Source organism: Beta vulgaris, chromosome 2 (assembly GCF_026745355.1).
Source record: "Beta vulgaris subsp. vulgaris cultivar EL10 chromosome 2, EL10.2, whole genome shotgun sequence".
NCBI lineage: Eukaryota > Viridiplantae > Streptophyta > Magnoliopsida > Caryophyllales > Amaranthaceae > Beta > Beta vulgaris.
In genome coordinates this window covers 3365577-3390530 of record NC_079203.1, presented here as the reverse complement: position 1 = coordinate 3390530, position 24954 = coordinate 3365577, and the positions used below count along the sequence as shown (strand labels likewise).

Sequence of the window (24954 nt, the reverse complement as noted above, 5' to 3'; positions counted from 1 at the left end):
TTTTCAAGTAATTTCGAGTTGTGTAAAAAAAGGGTTAGGTCGAATTTAGATTTTATGTAATAGTTGACAACAAGTCAAATCAATGTTGGGTCTGGCTAAATTAATATGAGTTATCGCGTGTTGGGTTAATATATAGCAGACCATATTGGGATCAACTAGTTTCGAATTCTTCTTGTGTGGGGTGTGGATCAATTTGATTTCAGAGCATTAGATTCATCACAAGTTACATTTTCTGTAGTCGAGTGTATTTTAGATCTAGATCTCAAAATATCGGATCAAATCGGCTATTCAATTAAAGTGAAAATTCTATTGTGCTCCCAGGAGCACGGTGCGCACAGTGACCTTGTAAATCGGTACCATTTTCGATAAGTAAAATTCTATTTCAACAAATGTTCTTTTAAGCATATTTTTCTGCGAAAAATATGTTCTATTTTCTATTAAAAAAATGTTATATTTTCAATAAGCAAATGGTCTATTTCAACAAATGTTCGTTTTAAGCATATTGTTTAGCACAAAAATATATTCTATTTTTCATAAAAAAAATATTCTATTTTCAATAAGCAAATATTCTATTTCAGTAAATGTTCGTTTTAAGCTTTTTTCAGCAGAATATTATGTTCTATTTAAAGTAAAAATTATTCTATTTTCGATAAACAAATGTTATATTTTAAAAAATGTTCGTTTAAAGCTTATTTCTCAGCAAAAAAATATGTTCAGTTTTTCGTGAGAACATGTTCTATATTTGATGAGCAAATGTTCTATTTAAGTAATCGATTTATGGTAATGTTTCACTTCAATACGTAAAATGTTCGTTTTCGTAGTGAACTCTTGTAATGTCCACTTCAACAGTAAAATGTTTTGTTTTTGTAAGTGAATTCTTGTAATGTTCCACTTACACTTTAATGTTCAATTCGTTTTCGGAAGTGAATTCTAACAATGTTCCACTTCACCTGCAAAATGCTTGTTTTCATTTTCGTAAATATTCTATTTTACATTGTGAGAGCACAATTCTCATTGTGCTCCTGGAAGCACAATCCACGGATTACAATTAATGTACGATCAATTACAAATTAGTCCGATTATTCCCATAATGAGTCATGATTGTGACAAATCTAGATACACTAACACATAGAGAAGCTTAAAGCTTTATACCATGTCTTGAATCAACGAAGTCTTGCAAGTACACATGGAGATTCTCGGACACTGAATGACGCTTCAAATCTTGAGCGAGTTGAGTCAACAACTCAACACCAACAACCCACATCAGACCTCACTTGTCACTCTAATTCCGTCTTCACCAACTTCTCAACCTAGTTGGAGTAGAGAATCTTATTATATGTAACGCAATATAAAACCTACTTATATACACAAATAAACAGTAAAACACCCCCAAAATTATCATATTCTATAAAATCTACTTATATAAAAACTGGAGTGCAGCAAACCAGAGAACCTAAATCCATCAGACCCTTTCTCTGTCTCTTAAGGCTGAGGGAGAGAAGAAGCAGAAACACCCATCACTTCTCTCTCTCTTCTCTATTTCTCTTTTTTTTGTCTTCTTCTTCCATTTCTCTTTCTGTGAGTTTTTTTGGTGGGTGTTAATTAACTGCAGAAATTAGAATATATTTGTATACTCTTCTTCTCTTAAACAATCAAAGTTTTCCCCTTTATTTTCTCTAAATTTCCACACTTTTTTGTGACACTTGCAAAAAGATTCAATTTTGAAACATACCCAATTGCTGAAAATCTATTCATTGGTGTCTAAGAACCTCAATGTTGTCATATAGCAATAGTTGAGTTTCTTTCTCCTGAACTATTTGAAACCCTAGAACCAAATTTTTTTGTTTGTTTGTTTGTTTTTGAAGTTATTTGATTCATGGGTTTTGATAGATTGCAAATTTGTAATGGAAAAGAAAATGGGTTTTTGAGTAATTGCAATTTGGGGCTTCAATGGAGTATTTCAGAAGAGAGTTATCAAACCTTACCTCCTACAGGTGGGTTATTTGCAAGTATTGGGCAAATGGGTAGTGTGGGTTTTGGTGGTGGGGTGTCCCCAAATCCTTCAAATTCAAAGGACAATGAAGGAGGGTTTAAGCTTCCATACATGGATTTATATGTAAAGTATGTTTCTTCCCCTGAAGGGTTTAAAATTGTTGGGATTCCTGAGGCAATTGAGGAGGAGAAGGCTAAGAAGAAAAAAGGTGGTTTTAAGTTGAAGATTAAGGTTGCTAATCCTTCATTAAGGAGGTTGGTTAGTGGGGCGATTGCCGGGGCCGTTTCGAGGACGGCTGTGGCTCCATTGGAGACAATTAGGACTCATTTGATGGTTGGAAGTAGTGGACATTCAACTACAGAAGTGTTTCATGATATTATGAAGACTGATGGGTGGACTGGATTGTTTAGGGGGAATTTGATTAATGTTATTCGGGTGGCTCCCAGTAAGGCTATTGAGGTACCAGAACATTTATTTTACTCAATCTTTTGATGTGGTTTATGTGTTATGCTTGTGCTTTGTGCTTTCTTTCATTATTTTTTGCTAGGTTGAGATGTTCATGTAGGCTTTATGTATTTTTCTGCAAAGTTTATAATTTTTGTTTGGCTTCTACTAGTTATTGATTTCTGGGTGCTTTTTGTTTGGCAATTGATATTTGTGGTCTTTTGGTGATCTTGGTTCAGTGATTTCTTTGCTACTATGAACTAGTTCTTGGAGTTTACTTTGAGTATTTTTCTGTGAATCAATGTTGAAGTCTGTATGAATTTGTCTCTTGATGTCTATTGATACTCTTTTGTTGTCCGTGTAGTGAATAGGGGTGGTTATTTGGTAAGAGCAAACTTCACTGCCTTTTGCTGATTGATAATAAATCTTACATGCAGGGACATCTCAGACAATTTAGGGACTGGGCCTTGTGCCATGCACTAAACATGGGCCCTATAGAGCTATAGAATGGATTTCTAATCCATTATTATTAATAACTAATTTAATATTTTTATTAAAAATGGTTGAAAAATGAATTAGCTTTCTTAAATACTTCAATGTTATTTTCATTTTCAACAAGGAGACAGCTTAGATATAAAAGAATATATAGTAAAGATTACCAAGTATAAAAACTAGAATAAGATATGAAATATGAAATAAAAACTTATATAGATTAGCAGCAAAATTTTTGGATTAAACAAATGTATTTTCCTTCTAAACTCAAAGAACCTAAAAATTTAAAAAATATAACATAGGTGGGACCCCTTAAAATTGGGGGCCCTGAGCGGTCGCTCACTCTGCTCATGTGTCTAAGACCCCTCTGCTTATGTGTCTGGTCAATTTTTGCTGAGATTTCGGCATGCTGTAGGACTAGAATGTTTATTGGCTGCTTGACTGCTTGTGATGCTTTTAATTGAACTTTATCTTAAGTTGAAGTAGGATGTCAATATCATGTTAAAAGTTTTCTGATGAAGAGAGGGATGTGGTAGCCTTGGAACTTGCCATTGTTGGTGTACTGGATGTTTCTATACCAAACCACACAAACCTCAAATCACTAAGTGTTTACGGATTGCAATACATAGTCTTCCTAGTAATCACCAACATGGGTCTTGTGTATCCTTATGCAACTACAACTTCTTAACAAATTTGAGGATTTATTATGTGAATGTTGAAGAGAATTCACAATATTTAGACATAGAGGGAAAGGAAGGGGAGAGAAAGCTAGGAAGAGAATAGAAAGGTAAGAGAAGTGGTCAAGTTGCAGAAAGTCTGGATCCTTCTGTGAAGTAAAACAGCCTAACCTTTTCTCTCTCTATGAGGAATCGACATGAATTCCTTGTGGAGCATGATTGCGGAAGGCAATACCATCCGGGAATCTTATGTGAGACGATTAGGTCTTACTTATTTAGCTAGCTTTAAACCTCTGAATTTGACTATATGTAGGTACAGTTCTGCTTCTTTGCGTAGTTTAATTCAATGTTTTCACATACAATAATATTAGCTGAATAGATGGCCAACAGTTTTGTGGAGTTGTGCAGATGTGTTGTGTAGTAAGGGTTTTGCAGGACATGGTGCTTTTACCAAACATTGCAATGAGAATTATGTACTTTGCAAACGTTTATCAGCACCTCGTTATCACCATATGAATTGGAATACATTTCATTCTTACTCACCGTTTACTCTGTGCATCTTTTAGAATTAATAAAATCAAGCTCTAGATGTAATTTGCTTGAAATACAGTCAAACTACAGGGTGATGCTTTCAGTATGTGGTTGATAGTGTTTGTTTAATTGTCTACTTAAGTGGAGTGATTCCGTTGTGCTAATTGAATTTTTTTCTTTATTTTTACTGATCTTTGTGATCATATGTTGATAGGTTACAGAATGCTTTACAGTTTTATGGTTAACCCTCCTCTATCCCAGTGATATTTGCTAGCTCTAAGGATCTGATATAAGAAGAGATGACGAGGTTTTTATCTTAGCAAATCATGTGTATTGGTGTTTGGTTATCAGGAGATATTCGTATTTGGATATGTTGATCTGTCAATTTTGTTGCAAGTTGCTTCATTGTGTCCTGTTTGCAATTGACTCTATCTTTCCGCTTTCAGTTCATATAAAGTCTGCAATACTTGTTCCCCATAGTGACTTTTTGAATCTTGAGTGATACTTCCATAACTCATCGATACCATGTGGATCTAGTAACATGAAATCATGAATACATGCTATTGGTCTTTGTCTTGGTTTGTGAAGAGCCAATAATGCTGAAATAAGTTTTCCATCTATTAGTTATTTGCACCGTGACAAGATTGTAGTGTATTCTCTCAATTGTTTAAAAGTCTAATACCAGATATTGCTTTTAATTCTCCATACACTTTTTAGATCTTATAATTTGGAACCTTGGATTTGGAGCCCTTTCCCTCAATAGCCTATATTTGTTGTCTTAGGTGTAAAAAGTGTACATTTTTGAAGTTTTGACTGTTCAAGCAAACAAGGATACCAGAAGGTATGGTTAAAATGGACAAGACAATTAATTCTGATTGACAATGTGATTGTTTTCTTTTCTTTCTTTCGGGGTTTGATGGGTGTTTTGGCTTGTATTGAAAGTGGTGCTTGTTTGAAATGTTTGAGCTTATGCTACCAGGATGTTCTCTTCTTGAAAGAACGCCTGCAAAACCAATCAGCACATAGTTCATGAATATAATGTTCATAGTTCTTCTTGATTCCTCCATATAGCTCCTTGCATATGACACGGTCAACAAGCGCTTGTCACCAAAGCCAGGAGAACAATCTAAAGTTCCTATCCCCCCTTCTCTTATTGCCGGGGCGTGTGCAGGGGTCAGCTCTACCATGCTGACATACCCTCTTGAGTTGGTGAAGACCCGATTAACCATACAGGTGGTTCTTTCTCCTTGTGTCATTCTGCCATAAATATTATTTCCTCTGTAACTGACTGATAACATTGCCTGGTAACATCTTTTGGGAAAACCTACAGAGGGATGTCTACAATGGTATAGTCGATGCTTTTGTGAAAATATTACGTGAGGAAGGCGTTTCAGAGCTGTACAGAGGCCTTGCCCCGAGCTTAATTGGTGTCATTCCTTATGCCGCTACGAACTACTGTGCGTACGACACGCTGCGGAAAACATATAGGAAGGTTTTCAAGCAAGAGAAGATTGGGAATATCGAAACCCTGCTGATTGGTTCTTTAGCAGGGGCCATCTCCAGTACTGCGACGTTCCCTCTTGAGGTGGCTAGGAAGCATATGCAAGTAGGGGCTGTTAGCGGAAGACAGGTATACAAAAATGTGTTTCATGCTTTGGCTACTATCCTCGAGCAGGAGGGGGTACAAGGTCTATATAGAGGTCTCGGCCCTAGTTGCTTGAAGTTGGTGCCAGCTGCTGGGATTTCATTTATGTGTTATGAAGCATGCAAGAAGATACTGGTGGAGGATGGAGATGAGGCATAGGAGAGTTTACCTAAGGAATAAATTGATGACACAGATGGAGCTTTTTGGGTAACTTTTGTTTTTCACAAGTTCTTTGTTTGGGTTTTTATTCGAACAGCCATTCTTTAGGGGCTGATACTTTTTCTAGATTTATATCACAATTTTCCAATTTTTGTGGTAACGTGCTTGAACATGAAATGAAGTGGAACAACATGGGGAGTTTTGATGTTGTGGGCGTGGATTAGTGAAATTTTGCTGTAATTGTGACTGTTTAGTTGTGATTTACATACGGCAATTCATAGCAGCATTTGTAATGCAATAATGGTAATAACCAAAATAATGCACTAATCAATGTCCTGAAATTACTTCCCACTTTGTACATATCAGTCTTCTCACTGAAACTCTCCTGTATTGGTCAATAACTAATTTTGTCTGTAAATTGAGTTCTCAAGTTGTCTTTCAGGTTTAGATTGAGTTCTCAGGTTGTCTTAACAGGTTTAAATTGAGTTCTCAGGTTGTGCCTTCAGTCTTTCGGCACAAAAATTTGAACCTCCTGCTTGATTGAGGGATAATTGATCAAAAACAACCGAGTGAAGAGCTTCTTCCCAAAGACAGTAATTTAACTCTTGTTAAAAACCACCTGTAACTTGTATTTGATATTCAATATAAACAATCCATGCTCAGCTAAGTTTTCAATCACTTGAAAAATGGGCACAGGTGATTGTGTAAAAACTTAATGGAGGTGGTTTTATTAGCTGTCTGTTGTTAGGGTGGTTTTTCTTAAATTTCAAAAAGAGCAAACACCTCTTGTTTCAAGTTGCAGAGCTGTCAAAAAAAAAGTTGCAGAGCTGTACATCTAGATTACGCATAGACGGGTGCGGATTCGGGTACGGGGACAAAACGACAAGATTTTGAAATTTTATGAAATGGTACGAGTACCCATACAGAATACGTATTGTATCGGATGCGAGTACGTGACTTAGAAGAAATACCCATGCTACATAGTTGTACATGGTGTATGCAGTAAGCTTACAATTATTGCAGAGGCGAATATTTCACTCTGAATATCAAATTTATCCAAAGATTATCAACTTTCTAATTCAAAAAGGCTGGCCACAAGTAATTTGTCCATGAAAAATAGTTTCCTTCTACAAGTACATCAATCGAGGGAATTCAACAGTTAAAACTTCCTATAAGCAAACAGATAAGAATAAATCACAGTGCAATATAAGAAATCAGAATAAAGATATGTTTCCTTTTGTTACAAAATTGATAGGGAAAGCCTTCGTGGCTAAATCTGTTAGTACACTTTACTTGATAGAAATCAGGACAACCCCTTACAAACCAGTGACAAACACACAATAAAAACTGAGAAGAAACCACAGCTGCCTAGAGATCCTATGCCTGCTCCTCCTCCGCATCTGCCTCCTCCGCCGCAGCAGCAGCCATCAACTCGTCGAAATTCTCTGACTTCTCCAGCACAATTTCAATCTACAATAAAAAATTGATAAAGATTTAATAAAGTTCCAAAACACGTCAGACCAAACTCGACCATACTAGACTAGACCACAAAGTTCCAGGCTAGACCAAATGTTTTATCGTGAAACCGGCCATAACTACATCTGACCAGAAATATTTATATTAACTACAACTCCATACTAGACCAGAACACCTTATTTCAGGTGAAGATAATATAACCTAAAAGAGCTTAATAATATTGCTTTCCTCCAGGAATAAACATTTTCTAGTAGCATTCCTGTTATTGACTAGAGTACAAGAAACAAATGTCCATGAGGATAGCAAAATACCTTAGCTTTCTGGACAGGCCGTTCCCCTGATTCATTGATGTCAACCGTTGAAGTAGTGATTTCTATCAAAACAAACAAATACCAAGTTTCACAAACATAGTTACCATTAGAAATAAGAAAGCCCCAAACAACAAAAACAACCAAAAAGCAAGAATAAGATAAGTGAAAAGAAAAATATACTTACTCTTTTCAACAGCAAATCCATTGTTTTTCAAAATCTCAGCAATAGTGACGACTGTTGCAATGGCTGCAAAAAACATTAAGCAAATCAGATATTTAAGGACCAAAAAATTTTAGGTATAAAGAACAATAGAGAACTAAAACCACTAGCTTTTAACCGAAAGTTGAAATTTTCAGAAGCCGTAAGGACGGACTACAGACACAAAGTAGCAACAAGGAACTCAGCAGAAACATGAGAATATGGCAAACCAAGTTATTGCACCAAACATGCCCTAAAAGGAAAGTGGGTAAAGTATTGAGAGACAGATGGAGGACTGTATTTGACTCCAACGATGGTAAGTGAAAAGCATAGGTTTCTCTCAGGGGGAGCCAAAATTGAAAAAAATTAATGGGGATCATTTGGTGAACTTCAAAACAAAAACAAAAAAAAACACAAGCTTTCAGCATAGTCATTCCCCTGAGATAGAAGCAGGAGCCTTGAAAATTATTTCCTTACACAAACTCTAACAACAATCACTATATTGGCTCTCACACTTCACCAATATGAGTCCTTCACCAAAAGAAAGACTACCTAATTGGAGAAAGCTCAAAAACAGTGTCAACAAGACCCAGATTATAAGTTCCAAAAATTCTTATTAAAGTATATATGATGTGCTATTTCCTCACAAGGAAAATCACCAAAAATGAACCAGTGGAACACATACTAGCAAAAGAAAGAGAAGCCAACAACAGAACTAGTAATCAAAAGACCTGTATGGAGTATCCAGTCACTCAGGATACACTTGACTTACTCTGGAAGCTGCACTAAAGGAAACACCATTGCTAGCTAATTTTAGTACAATAATTGTTTTTAGCTGGAAGCCATTAATCATAGATTATCACTGAGCAACACTAAGGCTCCGTTTGGTAGAGCGTGAAACATTTTCAGTGTAAAATGATTTGCATGGAAAACAATTTACAATGTAAAACACAACTCCAAAATTAGTTTTCCGTTGTTTGGTTCCATGTAAGAAAAATGATGAAATGAAAGGAAAATGAAAGGGATAGTAAGAATGTAGTGAGAGGAATATAAAAGAGAGAGAAGGAAAACAGTTTTTCCTTCATTTTGAAAGGAAAACAGTTTTTCCTTCATTTTGAAAGGAAAATGGTTTTCCATGATTGCGAGAGTAATTTTACCCCAAGGGAAAATGATTTTAAACTCTTTTGCCAACCAAACAATGTAAACTGAAAATAGAGGAAAACAGTTTTCCAGGAAAACGTTTTACGCCCTATCAAACGGAGCCTAAGGGTGCCATGAGCAACATGTTATTTTGTGAAAGGGTCAAGCACATAGCCAAACCAGTCATAAGTGGCAAAACTAGGTTGCATGGGGACTTCTAGAGAAATGTGACCCTTACCTTACCCTCTTTGAAATACACATTGCTTTAGACATGTCAGGACATCTTAAACCCAAAATATGTTTTCTTGCTATTGCCTTTTGGCTTTTGCACATTTATTATTGTTAAGCTAAAATTAAGTAAATTATCTGATCAAACTTTCTTTAATGATAAATATTTTTTGTGTCCCAGTTTAGGGTTGTCCCAAAATACTACCCTCTAGTTATAAAAAGGGAATTCATCAGAACTATCCTTGCCACCATATTTAACATCTTGTATCACACACTCTGACAAGCCATCTGATAGGAGCATATAACATTGAAAGTAAATTAGAATACATAAAAGGTTCCTAGGTATCTTTTACAAATGGCAACTTTTGTGTATTTTGCTTAGATCTAACGTTAAACAGTACCTAGTCTCACCAAATAGGTATGTCAAATGGTCAAGAGACCGGCTGATCAACATATTATCAATTAACTTCTACTCATCAAACACACTCTTTCATTTCATGAAGATCAATAAACACAAATACAGCGAAAGTACACTGATATTAAAAGAGATTTTGTCCAATAGATTGGGAAGATCCAGTATATTTTGATTGATTATATTCACATCTTTTGCCTACATCTAAAATACATGTTTAGATTACCTTCGGGAGGATACTCCCAAGCTTGGGAATTATTCCTAAAAATCGAATGTTATATATAATTTCGACAAGATAAGTGAAATTTGAGATAATTCATGTCAAATTTCCTAGATAAAAGATATCACACACAGAAAGACATAGTATGTTGTAGTAGACTAGTAGCTCAGACAATAGAAAGAATAACTAGATCAGCAAAGAAATACCCATTCCAAGCGCAGAGAGCTCCACCTCATTGTGTTGTTGCATGTACCTCTACAAAAAAAAAAAAAGACATAGATTACATAATTTTCGCAATATATGTGACAAGGTCAATAAAACTACGATTTTTTCACCAAGTACCCCTGTGGTTTTCAAAATTCATGGGGTACCCCTGCTGTTTCAAAATTCATGGGGTACCCCTACTATTTCAACAAAATGCATGGAATACCCTTAATGACTAACGACTAGGGGTGTTCGCGGTTTGGGTTGGTGCGGTTTGGGATGTAACCCAACCCAAACCGCAAATATACGGTTTGAAAATTTTCCAACCCAAACCGCACCGCAATTTTTCCCAAACCAACCCAACCCAAACCGCACAAAACGGTTTGGTGCGGTTTGGGTTGCGGTTTAACCATTTTTTCCTCCGCGATATTACTTTTGTAATCTAAGATAAAAAAAAATTGTTAATAAGAGTCCAAATAGATATGAAGTTGAATTCATAATTAAACATATATAATGATTTATCAAAAGTGCTAAAGTTTTTCCTCAAACTTCTTTTTCAATTTTATACTTTTATGTCACCTTCATAAGTATATTTTATTTTATTTTATTTTCTAAATATGTAACATTGCGGTTTGCGGTGCGGTTTTGGTTTACAAAAATTAAAAACCAACCCAAACCGTAAACCGCGGTTTGCTTGAAATCATAACCCAAACCGCATTTTTGAAACCGCAAACCAACCCAAACCGCGAAAAAACGGTTTGGGTTGCGGTTTGGTGCGGTCCAGACCGCACTTTGAACAGCCCTACTAACGACGTCATGATTCCATTGGTCATTAACCCTAATAAACCTTTCTAACCCTAATTAACCCCTCTAACTCTAACCTCCAAATCCTAAATCTAACCCCTAATCCCCCTAACACCTAGCCTCCACCCTAAATCCTAACCACTCAACCACCACAACCCCCCTCCCCCCACCTCTGACCTCCCCCTTCTCCCACCCCTGCAGCCCTCCTCCCTCTCCCTCTCTCCACAATACCCACCTGAAATCCCCCAGCAGCCTGTATATTACAAAGAGGATCAGCTGGGTAGATGGATTTTTCTCCCCTTTCTCAAAACCCACCTGCATGCATCTGCTGCAATTTCACCCCCAAAATAAAAGTACCTAGTGCATTTTTGAAACAGCTCAGGTACCCACATGAATTTTGAAAAACCAGAGGTACACCTAGTGAAAAAACCGATAAAACTATAAAAGTGGCTTGGCACTAGATGTATCCTAAACTTCAAACTACAGTATGCATCCAGCATTCAAAACAAAGGAACTTCGCATGCCATAAGCTGTGAGCTTCAACTACAATTTAAGTATTATATAAAATAAACAAAAAGGAAATATTGACACTAACAATTCTAATTATGCCCCTCTTTTCCAAAAAGCTCCAACTATTGATTGACCCAAAATGGTCCCAACTTTGAGAGGTGTCTTCCCAAGCGGTCTTGCACGACTTATAACTTGTTAAAATATTAAAAGAAAAGGAAATGGTAAACAAACATATTTTCTTGTTACAAGTTCGAAAGATGATATTTCTTTCGGGGTTGCATTTATACTTGAAAGGCAACCCAAAGTTGTGACTCTCTCGAGTTCATCAATAGCTTTGAGTTGTGACAACTTAAAGAAGAGAGGGCTTAGGTACTTGCCTACTTGGGCAGAACTCTAGCGTCCCGTTTGGTAAGTGGTCATAAATGGTGGTAATGGTAATGTAATTTAGTATAAATTTGTAAACAAATTCTAATATCAATACCTATGGTATGAAATTTCATCACAAAACATGAGTTCTCCTTTATAAGTTTCCATTACCACCTTCCCAACTTGGGAATAGATGTAATGAAATTTTAGGAAGAAAATGGATATTTGGGGATGAGATAGCATTACCATGGGTAATGACATGGGATTTTTCTTTTAAAATTTATACTAGAATGCATTACCATTACCACCATTTATAATCACTAACCAAATGAGCCGTAGCTGTCAATTACCCCAAAATAAACTTAAGCAGCATGCCACCACTCAAACATAGAATGTCATCAACCCATCCATATTCTGTATAATGTCTAATTTATACCATATCATATCAATGACAAAACTATATGGTCCAAAACTAAAAAATTGTTAATATCATTGTCATTATGTTCACTTGTCACACAACGATAATCAGATTCCAGATTAGGGATAATCTACATCCTTAACAATAATCAGCAATAACAGGAAAATCCAAATTCATCTCATACAAGCAAGAAAAAATTACACCACTTGCACCACTGTTCAACAAGATTTGAATGCCAGCAAAAAAAAAAAATCAAAATTTTCCTGAGCAATCAAAATTACAAACATTTAAATGCCCTACCAATGTCTACCCTACTTGCTCATCTGGGGTATTAATTATTAAATAATATACACCGACATTTTCCCCAGAAAATTAGAAATCCAAAAAACAAGCACATAATTCCTTATTGTCTAAATCATACTCAAAATTAACAAAAACCCAATTTTTATTTCATCATACCTCCCCCAAAAACAAGAACAAATTCACAATATTATAAGGGCTTTAACATTCTATACATGCAGGAAAAATTTCTATAAAAAAAACCCAGAAAAGCTAAGAAATTACAGCAAAAAAACCCATATATTAAAAAAAGAAGGTACCTTGGCAAGATTGACGTAGAAGAAGAGGGGCTTTTTAGTGTTGGAAACCTGAATACGGTTTTTCTTATTGTTGTTGAAATTGTTGTTGTTGTTGTTGTTGTTGGTGGTGGTGGTGTTGTTTGTGTTGTCAGATGAATCTGTAACGGTAAGATTGCTAACTCCTTCTGTTACTTGCTCCATTTTCTTAATCTCTGTTGTTGTTGTTGTTAAGTTCTCCAAAAACCGTCAGAGAAACCCTTGACTACTTCTCTCTCTATTTTCTCTCTCTTCCCTAACTAGAAAGAAGATTTATGCAGTATGCTCTCCCACCAAGTTTATCTTGGAAGTTATGTGTTCATCTTCATACGTTGTCGTTTCATATGGATAATAATTTAATAATTTAGGGGGGTGTATAAATATTCGCTAAATCGAATACCCGATCCGATTTTTTTAATTTTCGGAAATTTTGAATCGAGTATTCGATAAATTTCATATCGGATAATGGATCGAAATTTTCTAACCACATTTGAATATTCGAAAATACCTGTATCGAAGACTGGATAGCCGAAAATATCCGCTTTCATCCGAAACTTATTTTATTAACTTTTCCTTTGAAAAACTAAAATTTTAAGTTATTGGATATACAATTCGAATATGAAATTCTAGATAATAAAAGGATCACATTTTTTCCGATCCAAAATTTTCGTGTATTCGAAATTTTGGATTGTATTATCCAAAATGGACATCCCTAGATTTGTTCGTATACGTACACCATCGTTTTCCACAACCTATTAATTTTTTTAAAAGAAATTTATTTCCTTTTGATGAGATATTTCAAGGAATGGTCCGGTTGTTTTATGTAGAGGTGATCATGGACCGGTCGTGCTTTGGCCCAAAAAAAGTAGCCCATTTCGGGCCAAAAAATTTGCGCCAAAACTCATTGTTTCGGGTCGGGCCTAACGGGCTTTTCGTGCTAGTTTTGGGCCAGGCCGAAATTAGCCAATTTTTCCAATAATCCAGTATCGTCACAAACACTATGGGAGCTGGCCATGCCCAAAGTCATTACCTTAACCACAAGGAGGGGAATGCCGATGGCAGGTGAAGGGGTCTCGAGCTTATAGGAGGTCGCAACTCTCGGTATGGAGTCTTTTCACGCCGTAGTAAACCCGAAAAACAAGTAGGTCTCATCACAAGCCTACCCCCAAGCTCATAAGCTCTCATGAGTTTCAGGTGGTCCAGAATTAAGTTACAATTAATTGAATCAACTCAGTGGAGAAAAATAACTCTGTCTTTTGCAAATCCCATTACGGACTATTAATTGAATGAACCAATCCAATCTGACAACTTTACGTACGGCAAAGTTTGGTTTAGCAGTCATATGTTTGGGCAATTCCTCACGGGGTGAATGAATCAAGAGAATTTTGAATTAAAGATCGGGATTTTTGTTCATCCTTCGCCATAATAGTATCTTGAGATTTGCAACGATAACTTGGTATATCTACTATACGGTCGTTAAATAAAACATGTCTATGTTAACTAATTGGTGGGCTCCAGAAATAGTCGAAGCCATACCCAATTGAAAAAGGATGTTATCCATAGTGGATTTGTTTCTGTCTTTTGTTGAATCTTTTTCACGGCTCGATAGAGAATTTGATAAGCCAATTAGGTTGCCCATTGCCCGAAATTTGTGCCCAAATAATCGGGTCGAACCAGACCAGGACCAACCGCGAGCCAAAAACTCGTGCCCAAAACCGGCCCATTTTTGGGGCGGGCTCACCTTGATCACCTCTAGTTTTATGTAGTTAAAGTGAAATATAAAATTATACATTACGAGATATAACCAATTTTATTGAATCATGATTGAGCATGAAATTTGTAAAATGAAAGTTATTTTTGTTAGTAACTTGATTAGCCAAAATTTAGATTTGTGTTTCTTTTATTCTTCAAAACTCTTTAAACATCAAACATTAGAAAGATGATATTTTTTTTTGATCAAGAATGAAATCGATAAACTGAAAACTATTTTTATTAGTGACTTTTTTTAGCCGAAATCTAGATTTGAATTCTTTTATTCTTCAAAGCTTCTTAAACTTCGAACATTAGAAAGATGATATTTACAGTTTTTTCACCAAGTACCCCCGAGTTTTCAAAAAATTCACCTGATACCCTCCATGTTTTCAAAATTCACCAGGTACCCCTAAGTTTCAAACTAATACACGGGGTTCCCTTAAATGCCCTTCATGACTAACGGCGTTAACTGCCGTTAGTCATTAACCCTAATTTTCTGCTTTAACCCTAATCTTAACCCTAATCCTAACCCCCACCCCTAACCCTAACACTAAACCCTAACCCTAACCATAACCCTAACCCTAACCCTAACCCACCACCCATCCCCCCACCTTCCCACCACCCCTGCCTCCTGCCCCCTCCCCCACCCCCCGCAGCCCCTCCCCCACCCTCACGCCCTCCTCCCCCACCCCCCGCAGCCCCTCCCCACCCTCACGCCCTCCTCCCCCACCCCCGCAGCCCCTCCCCACCCTCGCGTCGCCCTCCTCCCCCTCTCAGTTCAGTTCAGCAGCCCCTCACCCTTCCCTCCCCATCGCGCGCCCCCTAACCTTCCCCCCACCCCCGCGCCGACCACCGCACCACCCCTTTCCATTTTCGCACCCCACCGCCTGCGCCCCCCGCGCCGCCTGCGCCCCCCGCGCCGCCTGCGCCCCCTTCTTCTTCCCTCTGTTTTTTCGTTGTGGGGGGACTTTTTGTTTCGCGAAAATGGGAGGAGGGTGGTGCATCGGGGTGGGGATGGGTGCGAAAATGGAAACGAGGTGGTGTTGTGGTGGCGCGGGGGGTGGGGGTGTACTAATGGGGTGCAGGTGTGGAGAAGGGTGAGATTTCAGGGGCTGCGAAAATTGCGTGGAGTGGGGGAGGGAGGGTGGGGGCTGCGGTGGGGTTGGGGTTGCGAGGGTGGGGGGGGGGGGTTGCTGGGGTGAGGAAGGGGGTTGGGGGTGGGACAGGGGGTAGGGGTGATGGGAGGGTGGGGGAAGGGTGGTTAGGTTTAGGTTTAGGGTTAGTGTTAAGGTTAGGATTAGGGTTAGGGTTAGGGTTAGGATTAGGTTTAGAGGTTAATTAGAGTTGAAAACAGAAAATTAGGGTTAATGACTAACGGCGATTAACGTCGTTATTCATTAAGGGCATTTAAGGGTACCCCGTGTATTAGTTTGAAACTTAGGGGTACCCTGTGAATTTTGAAAACTTAGAGGGTACCAGGTGAATTTTTTGAAAACTCGGAGGTACTTTGTGAAAAAACCGTATTTTTTTATTTGATTATTTTGTTCTTCTGTAGATCAAGTTGCTATACACCAATAACTTCTACTTATGGACAATCCTCATAGTCAAGTTCCTAATTGAAAGAGATATTGATAGATTAGACATGAAGTATGTCATATCGCCAACTACAAACTCTCATATTTTATGGACAATTGCGGAAGCTATTTTCTTGGTTCATCCAATTTACCCCATATTAGTTAGGAAAAAAGAGAACATTAACCTTTATTTACAATCTCTACCATTGCACCAAAAAAAGATTTATGAACTTAAGCGAAGCGCAGACAGCTAACTCCTTTTCAATAGAAAACAATAACCAACCCAGCCGGCTGGTCAATATCAGAGATCTTATCGGCCAACAAACGAAGACGAACAACCACAGTTCCGACCTTACCAGCACCAAAGATGTACTAATCAATGAACTTCCGAAACCTACTTTTTCTTTCTATTTCAACAAAATCAACCAAGCTTAAGTGGTCACTACAACATCCAAAGGTTACCTTTGGTATCTAAAGATTTAGATTCCTAGAATAGCTTTGATTTCTCAACCTCATTTTGATTAAATTGTCACAAGACTTATCAAAATCACACTATCATGACAAATCATTTCCGACTAGAGGGATTACGTAATACTTCATCTATTTTGATGCACAAATACGTGCGAACTTCTATGTATACTTTAAGTACAAAAAGAATAGTACATTGGAGTATGAAGTTGCTTTACAAATCATAATACTACATAAATAACAACAAAGCGAGATATGGTTTTCACACCTCCACTTGTAAGCCCAAAAGTGTCGACGACTTGAGAAGAGAAGAAAACATGTAGTGCAGAGCAACACAAAACAAGGTGAAGCCAAAGAAAGAAAGATGCACACAAAGGGCTTATGTCATGGTCCTTAAGATTTCCCATTTTAAGCAACCAGAAGCAACACTACTTCGACTTTCTTATGCCTCTTCACGCTTCGATCCGACACCCGAGGTATTTACACAAAAGCTAAGAACTTTGAGCCAAAAAGGTTGCCCACACTAACCTCATAATTTAGTGACAATCTAACAATTGGCACCACATAGGTTGTTAGCTGCAATTTTGTCGGCGTCGGAGGTGAAAGGATTGATCCGAACCCAGAGCAAGGAGAAGATGGAAGCAAGAAGTACGGACCAAACAATGACAATGGTTGGGGTACGGTTTTGACGACCCAAGAGACCCTTGAGGAAGGGATACAAGTGAGCAATCACCCAGAAAGAGAAGAAGAGTTTCCCAAAGAGTGGGCCCCACGATTGGTATCCACTGTTAATGGCATAAGAAACACCCGCCACAACACCGACCAAGTTCACAATAAGCACGGTGGTGGGAGGAATGAGAAGTGATGTCCATTTAAAGATGTAAAGTTCCGCAAAATCACCATCTTCGTCATTTGCCTTGGAAGTAACAGTGAAGTTGGTATCGATACCGGCAAGCACCTTTAGCAAACCCTGGAAGACGGCAAACAGATGGGCCGATGTACCACCAATGACCCAGAACTGCTCGTTTCTCCACCAGTCTTCAATGGAAACTCCACTCCATCTAAGCTCAAGAATACCGGTAGCAGCAATGGACATGAAAAGCATGATAAACAGCACACTGGCGAAGTTGCTTAGCTGCAATCAGACACAAATTTTTAGCATCAAAACATATAGCGAAATGAAGTAGGCGACCTATTCATAAATATATTAATGCAGATAATCACAATTCTCTGGAGTCTGGAAAATGAACTAGAGCTGTGGCAGAAAGAATGAAGAAATCGCTCCATATTCTTAATAGATTTTTATATGCATTTTTTACTAGGATGTTACAATCAATGGATTTACTATACCACAAAGGACGTTCACTACTATAACCAAAAAAAAAAAACGACCCCAGAGATAAACAATAAGTGGTAAACGCTATACATACCGTGGGAATGATAAACTTATTAGTCAATAGACAAATAGCTGGAAGAATACAGTAGGCAATGAGAGGTATAGACGTGAGGGGATAAACGACTGTGTTGATGTAAGCCAATCTCTCCAAGAATCTCAACCTCCCCTTGTAGCCATACCATATGGGACAATGCCTACTGAGCATAATCTCAATAGATCCCAAAGCCCATCGAAGGACTTGGTTCAAACGATCTGAAAGATTCAGGGGAGCAGAACCCTTAAATGCTGGCCTCGGAGGCATGCAGTAGATGGAAATCCAGCCACGGGCATGCATCTTAAATCCAGTCAAAATATCTTCTGTAACGGAACCATAAATCCACCCAATCTGAAAAACAGTACACGACATAAGAATCTCAGATCAAGAAAAAAGTCTGGCAGTAGTATTTAGTAAGGGTCTAGTAGAAAATTTTCCGGAGAGGAAGGTGTTAAGTAGTAGGTTGCTACTTGGCTTACCTCTTTACCCCATTCTGACTTGTCCTCATATCCACAGCTAATAACATGGATGGCTTCTTTTAACAGAGTCGCAGGATTCGTTGTAGGTGGAATACCACCCATCTCCATGAAGGTGGCTGCAATAAACACCGGTGACTGACCAAATCGCTTCTCTAGTCTCTTCTGAGACATGAGAAGAGACTTCTCATCCTCATACCCTGTGAAACAACAATAAAGGTGAGTATTATATTTTTCAGCCAACAATCGCATGACACCCAACACTTAAACTAATAGCACGATACACAAACTTAGAAGGAAGTGAAAATCATGCATTTAATTTTACCTTCAACACCCTCTTCAATGTCTTCCATGTTGAAAATAGGTATGGAAGATTCACTTCTTTTAGGCCCCCTCTTCTTATCCATGTACTTTTTGTTACCACTCTTCCCCTTCTTCCTTGATCCAAAACAATTTTTGATGACAAAATTCGGCTCCAAATCTTCTTCACTTAATACAGGATCATACCCATAAAGTGCTTGTCTGTTGAAACAACATCCAGTACCCACATAAACTGGCCCTTGGATGCCATCCTGCCCTTTCATGTTAATCTGCATAATACAACGTCAAAAAATTATTCAAGCTCCAACGTAATAAACAGAAAGGTCTACAAAAGATTTCAAACAAGATGGACACATACATCAAAAAACACAATATTTCTGTTAGCATATCGATCGTGTAAATCAATGCCATCGAATCTTTGAGGGAACTGCACATAGCAGACTTTCTTCCCAAGAGCAGGATCCATCAAGAAACACATGGCTTCTTTAAGACATTTGCTGTTATTGAAGTAGTGATCACAATCGACATTCAGTAGAAATGCACCATTGGTCAGCACTGCAGAAACACGAATCTGCACAATCCAGGAAAACTTATAAATCAAACTAAAATTTTCTTCAATAATGGAGCACATTCCTAGGTCAAGTTACAAAAATGGAGCAAATATCAAAACAAAAGAAAATAAAATAGAAAATGAAAACCTCATAGAAACGGGAAGATATTAGAAAGCATGGCAATGGCCCATTCGTTGAGTAGGCGGTAATATATGATGGTAACAATAATATATCTACTAGTAATTTTGAGAAAAAATTCTCATGTCCATATGCGTGTCCAAAGTTCGTTTCCAAATACCTCTGTCTCTTCACTAATTTTTATTATCATTCAAACCCACTTCAAAGGTGGTACTGGATGGTAAAGGAAATTTACGAGGAAAAATATATGTTTGGGAATGAAGTTCAATTACCATGGGCATTAAAATCAAACTTTCTTTACGAACTTAGATATAAAGAAGACATTACTGTTCCGGTGTCATTTATTACCGGCTACAGCATGGGGATTAAGTATTTAAGAGTGCACTCTATTTAGAAAAGAGGAGAAGGATCCAAAAGTTTGAAACATATACGGACCAAAGCATTCATGGCACCAGCTTTCTTGTGATGTTGGAAGCCAGGTCTTTTCTCACGAGAAACATAAACTAATCGTGGCAATTCATTTCCATCCATGTCAAGACCTCCACTGTGGCCCAAAAACACCTGCAGAGAAAGGAGTATAAGATAAAAAAGGCTGACAAATGAAAAAGAAGTAGAGAAAAACCCAGTAAACGAAAGATCACTATCTTACCTGGATCATTCCTGGATGGTCCCTAGGGTTATTGCCAGGCCAGGCTGTTCCATCTTGCATTGTCCACCCTTCTTCAGGAACCTTTTGTGCTTTAGCAACAAGAGCGTTGATTCGAACCTTAAATTCTTCATACTCTCTCTGCATTAAACCAGGTATACTATCATTACTCTCAGAAGAAGAGCATGTCAAGACTAGTGATGGCCAGTGGGCCGATTCAAGACCAGAACGTGCCAAGGAAAAATGGACCCAAGCACAGACTACGCAGGGTTAGGGGAGGCTAGTCCAAATGGGACCAGTGTGATGTTAACAGTTAATTAGTTTGTGTTTTTTAAATGTGGCTTAAAAAGACTATATTGAGTAAAGCATTTCATTAGTTACCTTCATTGATCTGCGTTCCTTGACAAAAGAAGGCTGAATCTTGTCTTTTAGGTAATCAATCTTCTGCGCAAAGTAGAATTCTGGAGCCCTTGGCTCAATACTGAACTTCTTACAGAAAGGCACCCATTTCCTGGCAAACTCAGCGGTTTCAGAAAGAGCCTCAAAAGACAGCATTGCTGACCCATCATCTGATACATAGCAAGAAACTTTGTCGACTGGGTAGTCCACTGCTAGAATGGACAACACAGTATTAGCTGTAATGATAGGTGGCTCTTTCAGAGGATCCACAGTACTGACAAAGACATCAATTGGAGCTAATTGCGACGGCTCTCCTTCACGATCATGCCTAGAAAAGAATGCATAATGGTTAAGTTTAGAGCCTTATCTCAATCACCACCAGAATTTGACATCGTAAAACAAACAAAATCAAATGTTCATGCATGATGACAACAACTACACAAATACACATACAGAATAGAGTTAATATAATAGCAATGAACGCCAACCTGAAAGCGAGCCTGTCAAGGTATGTCTCACGATTGATAGGATACCATTTTGGAAACTGATCCAAAATCCACGACATGGCGAACCAGATCTCACAGATGACTGAAGTGAGCCACAGAGGATATGCATCCTTCACGGGATGGGTAATACGATATTGCAAGAAGAAGGCTAAGATGATCAGCCGGAGGATGATCACTACTCTATAAGGAGTGAGATGTGATGAAGGAATAGGGACAATACGACTCATAGGTTGACGCACATCATCAGCCCTGCAAGGAAACAAAAAAAAAAAGGGCTCAATTTCCATGTTTCAGAACATAGGACCACATATTCAAAACCCAAACCACTGTTTCTAATTAGTGCAAGTAGAATATTAAGTTGAAAGCCATCCACTATTAGCAAAACATTTCTTCAGAGAAAAAAAAATCAAAACCAGGACCCTGCCAAAGAAAATGAAGAGAATAGATGGCTACCAGAAAATATGAATGTCGTAATAATGCATGAAGCAGGTAATGCATTCTAACAAGAAACATAAAAGGCGGAAACGTTGCTAAAGCAAACAGAATTCACAGAATGGTTCTTTCTATCCAGCCACCCTGCCCCCAACATACAAAGAAAATAACAAACAGATTTGAGATAATTAGCAGGTCATATCTGCAAAAATATGAGAATAAAAGCACAGGACAGATGCTCACATCTGGAGTTCTTCGCCATTTGAACCAGAGCCTTCCATATCACCTCCTTTCCCTTCAGCATATCGATTTCCCATATGTGTCATATTCTTCTCCTGCTTGAGTTTCCAACTTTCAACTCTTTCCTTCCAGTCTACACTACCAAGCCCATAAGAATTCAAATCCTTCGAAGGGTCCACAATTCTCACAGGAACTGTCAAAAAACACTTAATGGCATTAGCAACAAGTATAACATAGATTGAAGACACCAATCCAACAAAAAAAATAACTAATACCTGGCTGGCATGGATCAATATAAGGAAGTGCGTGGTTACCACGCTTCTCCGGACCTATAGGACCAGATGTGCTTCTCACAGATTGATTGTCTGGTGTGGCACTGGGAATTTCCCCAGAAACCTGAAACAAAGACGAATTTCAATAAGCCACTATTTTTCCAGCCATGAACAGTAATCAAAAATCATCAAACAGACAACCATACAGGGATAATCTATGACATTATCAAGCACATCCAATAATTGGATGAAATATTCTAAGAAGAATAGGTCCCGGGATAGTGGTGATCAGCAAGTTAAACTCTATAGTCTATATATTTCTAAAACAAGTGACAATTTTAATAAAATATATAATAAAAAGAAATAGTTTGAGATATGACTCTAAGTCAACTAAAGAGTCAGCATGAATTTCATGCATCACACAGCAAACCTTCAAGCTACATGAAGCATATCCCATTGAACAGACACTTGGCCAGCTACAGCTCCTCAGGAGCTTGATTTATGAGCCCATGATCTACATTGAATCCTATATTACAGCCGGATCAACTTTGAAAAGTCACCGGTTCCCGATAAGTGATCGCATTTCAGATACCATCATATCATATACCAAACTAAAAGGATTTCCACTTTTTATTGTAGCAAAATAATTATTACATTCTCGTACATCAGTATTTCTCAGCTTGACATATAGCAAAACAAATGACAATTAGTAAACCAAGCCATAATACAAGCTGCACATATATGACGAGAAAGTGCAATCTTCACATACCACTTGACCGTTGGTAAGCAGAGGAATCGGCTGAGATTCATGCCTAGACGATGACGAGAGATCTACATCCTCTCCTTGCCATTGATGTCTAGCCTTGCTAGTTCCACTGGTATAATTGAATTCATTCTCCAAATCATCAATATCATCCTCTTCGTCATCTCCTTCCACTCGAGGACTCCCTGATGCAAAACTCGTGTCAGCTCTTAAACTGGGAGAACATGATATAAGGGAAACAACGATTATGGAAAGATATAAAGCAAACAAACCTTTGTGTCTCTTGTATCGTGTCTTGCACTGGGGGCAGCACTGGTTTCCGTCTTTCCTCTCATAGTCATAACAAGGCCTGCAAACTGGAAAAGCACATTCATTGCAGGCGACAAAGACATCACCGCTTGGAGTTAGTCCCACAGTATCACCGCAAATCTGACAGATTTGTCCATCCAAGTTCTTCGAAAGTTTGGACTGCAATTTACAACAAAAATGCATACTCATGTTAAGTGACTATAAACATTGAGACTGAATCACTGATCATCTAACCAAATGTCTTAACAATGGCGAAAATCAAGAATCTTTGTTCGTAAAAACAATCTCAAGTGAACCCAGCTCCGATGCACAGCAATATTTTGAATCAATGAACATCGATTAACATACAACTAATTGATTTTTGGTGATACAAGCCATCACATATAAAGGCACAAAGTTTCCACCTAAAATGTGCGTGACATGAATTCGAACTCTATAATTGAAGATCCCATATGAAATTATTTCCTAATCAATCCGAAATCCGAACAATCAAGCATCACTACTACTCTGCTCACTTGTTGTACTCAAAATTACCCAACTACTTCCATACTGTAGTTCAATCAAAAGCATCACAATCTAGTTCATTTAGGCCTATAATTGAAAATAACACTCATCAAAAAGATAAAAACACCATCTAATCTCGAAGTTGATTAATTTTACAAAATATCACCTCCCTACATCAGCAACTAATCTGAAATCCCAAAGTATAAATTCCAATTTCATGATCCATTTCTCAACCATAATTCTTAATCAAATCCACTACAATTAGAGCTCAAATCACTGAACCAGCATAGATTTAAAAGAAAATAACTTTATTCATCTAAAGAAGAATAAAAAAACAAACTAAATTAAAGAACAACAATAATTAAATATAAAATTTTTAAAAAAAAGATGTGAAATCACAATCAGATCAAATCAAAATCAAAACATGATTAAAACAACTCACCCCACTGTCAGTACTATCATGACGAATTCTCACAAGCTCATTCCTTTTGTAAGATCCAGCAACCATTCCAGCAGTCGCCTCCATTGTAGATCCTCTTTCAGCTTCAAACTCTCACCTAAATTTACCCCCAAATGTAGCAATTTTTTGTGGGTCAGGGATATTTTTGGAAGATCTAAACTGGGTAATTGCTCGATTTTTAAGAAACCCAAGCAAATGAGATGGGGATATCATATCATATTCCTTGCTTCTTCGCCTTCCTCTTTCTCTCTCCTCTTCTCTCTATCTGAATATACTAAGACAGACGCTCTCATCTTAAGTGGGTCTTTACTCTTTATTAGTTTATTTTTATGTTCCTTACTAAATTTTCACCACATAATGCCATAACATAATCATGCATATATAATTTGGATTTTGAAGAAATGAATGTGTTGGAGACAGTCTGTAGTTTGAAACATTGGTAACTGTCGGTAGCATATTTGCCTTGTCGGTGGAGTGACACAATTTAGTACTGTAGTACTTAGTTGAAAGATAGAATGACAATATTAGCCCTTGTGGTTGTTAGGAGTGAAAGATTGATCTCACTCTTTTGACTCCTTAGATTATATAGTGGGATATCGTTGTCATTTAACTGTTGTCAATGAGGGTAGTTCGGTCCACGAAACTAATTCGATACTTTTTTTTTTTTTTTAAAGAAAGAAAAGGGATTTCATTAATATTTGGCCAAACGGCACTTACAAGTCATTTCTGAAAAACATAAAATTCTAATAGAAATACATATCACCCTAGAAATGTAAACATCGCAGATTTGACTTAATTTTGCCTTAAAAAAAATCTTCATCTGAAGCAATGCAATCTGTGAGTTTGCTCTGGTTCGGCATACGATCTGCA

At 37.7% G+C, this 24954-nt stretch overlaps 3 protein-coding genes across 3 annotated transcripts; 1 reads left to right on the top strand and 2 right to left on the bottom strand.

Moving 5' to 3' along the window:
* The first annotated feature begins 1380 nt into the window (after positions 1–1380).
* Positions 1381–6224, top strand: LOC104887658 (adenine nucleotide transporter BT1, chloroplastic/mitochondrial). Its single transcript, XM_010672346.4, has 3 exons — positions 1381–2452; positions 5209–5370; positions 5468–6224. Exons 1-3 carry the CDS (start codon positions 1877–1879, stop codon positions 5939–5941), a joined length of 1212 nt encoding a protein of 403 aa, XP_010670648.1. The 5' UTR covers positions 1381–1876; the 3' UTR covers positions 5942–6224.
* Positions 6225–7125: 901 nt separating this feature from the next.
* Positions 7126–13144, bottom strand: LOC104887659 (hypothetical protein). The gene is made up of 5 exons (XM_010672347.4): positions 12829–13144; positions 10134–10182; positions 7913–7975; positions 7729–7790; positions 7126–7411 (listed from the first exon to the last, which is right to left on the bottom strand). Exons 1-5 carry the CDS (start codon positions 13006–13008, stop codon positions 7319–7321), a joined length of 447 nt encoding a protein of 148 aa, XP_010670649.2. The 5' UTR covers positions 13009–13144; the 3' UTR covers positions 7126–7318.
* A 3609-nt stretch (positions 13145–16753) lies between these two features.
* Positions 16754–24380, bottom strand: LOC104887660 (cellulose synthase A catalytic subunit 1 [UDP-forming]). The gene is made up of 14 exons (XM_010672349.4): positions 24067–24380; positions 23084–23279; positions 22818–22996; positions 22052–22172; positions 21780–21969; positions 21087–21353; positions 20581–20926; positions 20203–20340; positions 19989–20114; positions 19223–19435; positions 18869–19133; positions 18547–18743; positions 18068–18418; positions 16754–17772 (listed from the first exon to the last, which is right to left on the bottom strand). Exons 1-14 carry the CDS (start codon positions 24148–24150, stop codon positions 17185–17187), a joined length of 3261 nt encoding a protein of 1086 aa, XP_010670651.1. The 5' UTR covers positions 24151–24380; the 3' UTR covers positions 16754–17184.
* Between the last annotated feature and the right edge of the window lie 574 nt (positions 24381–24954).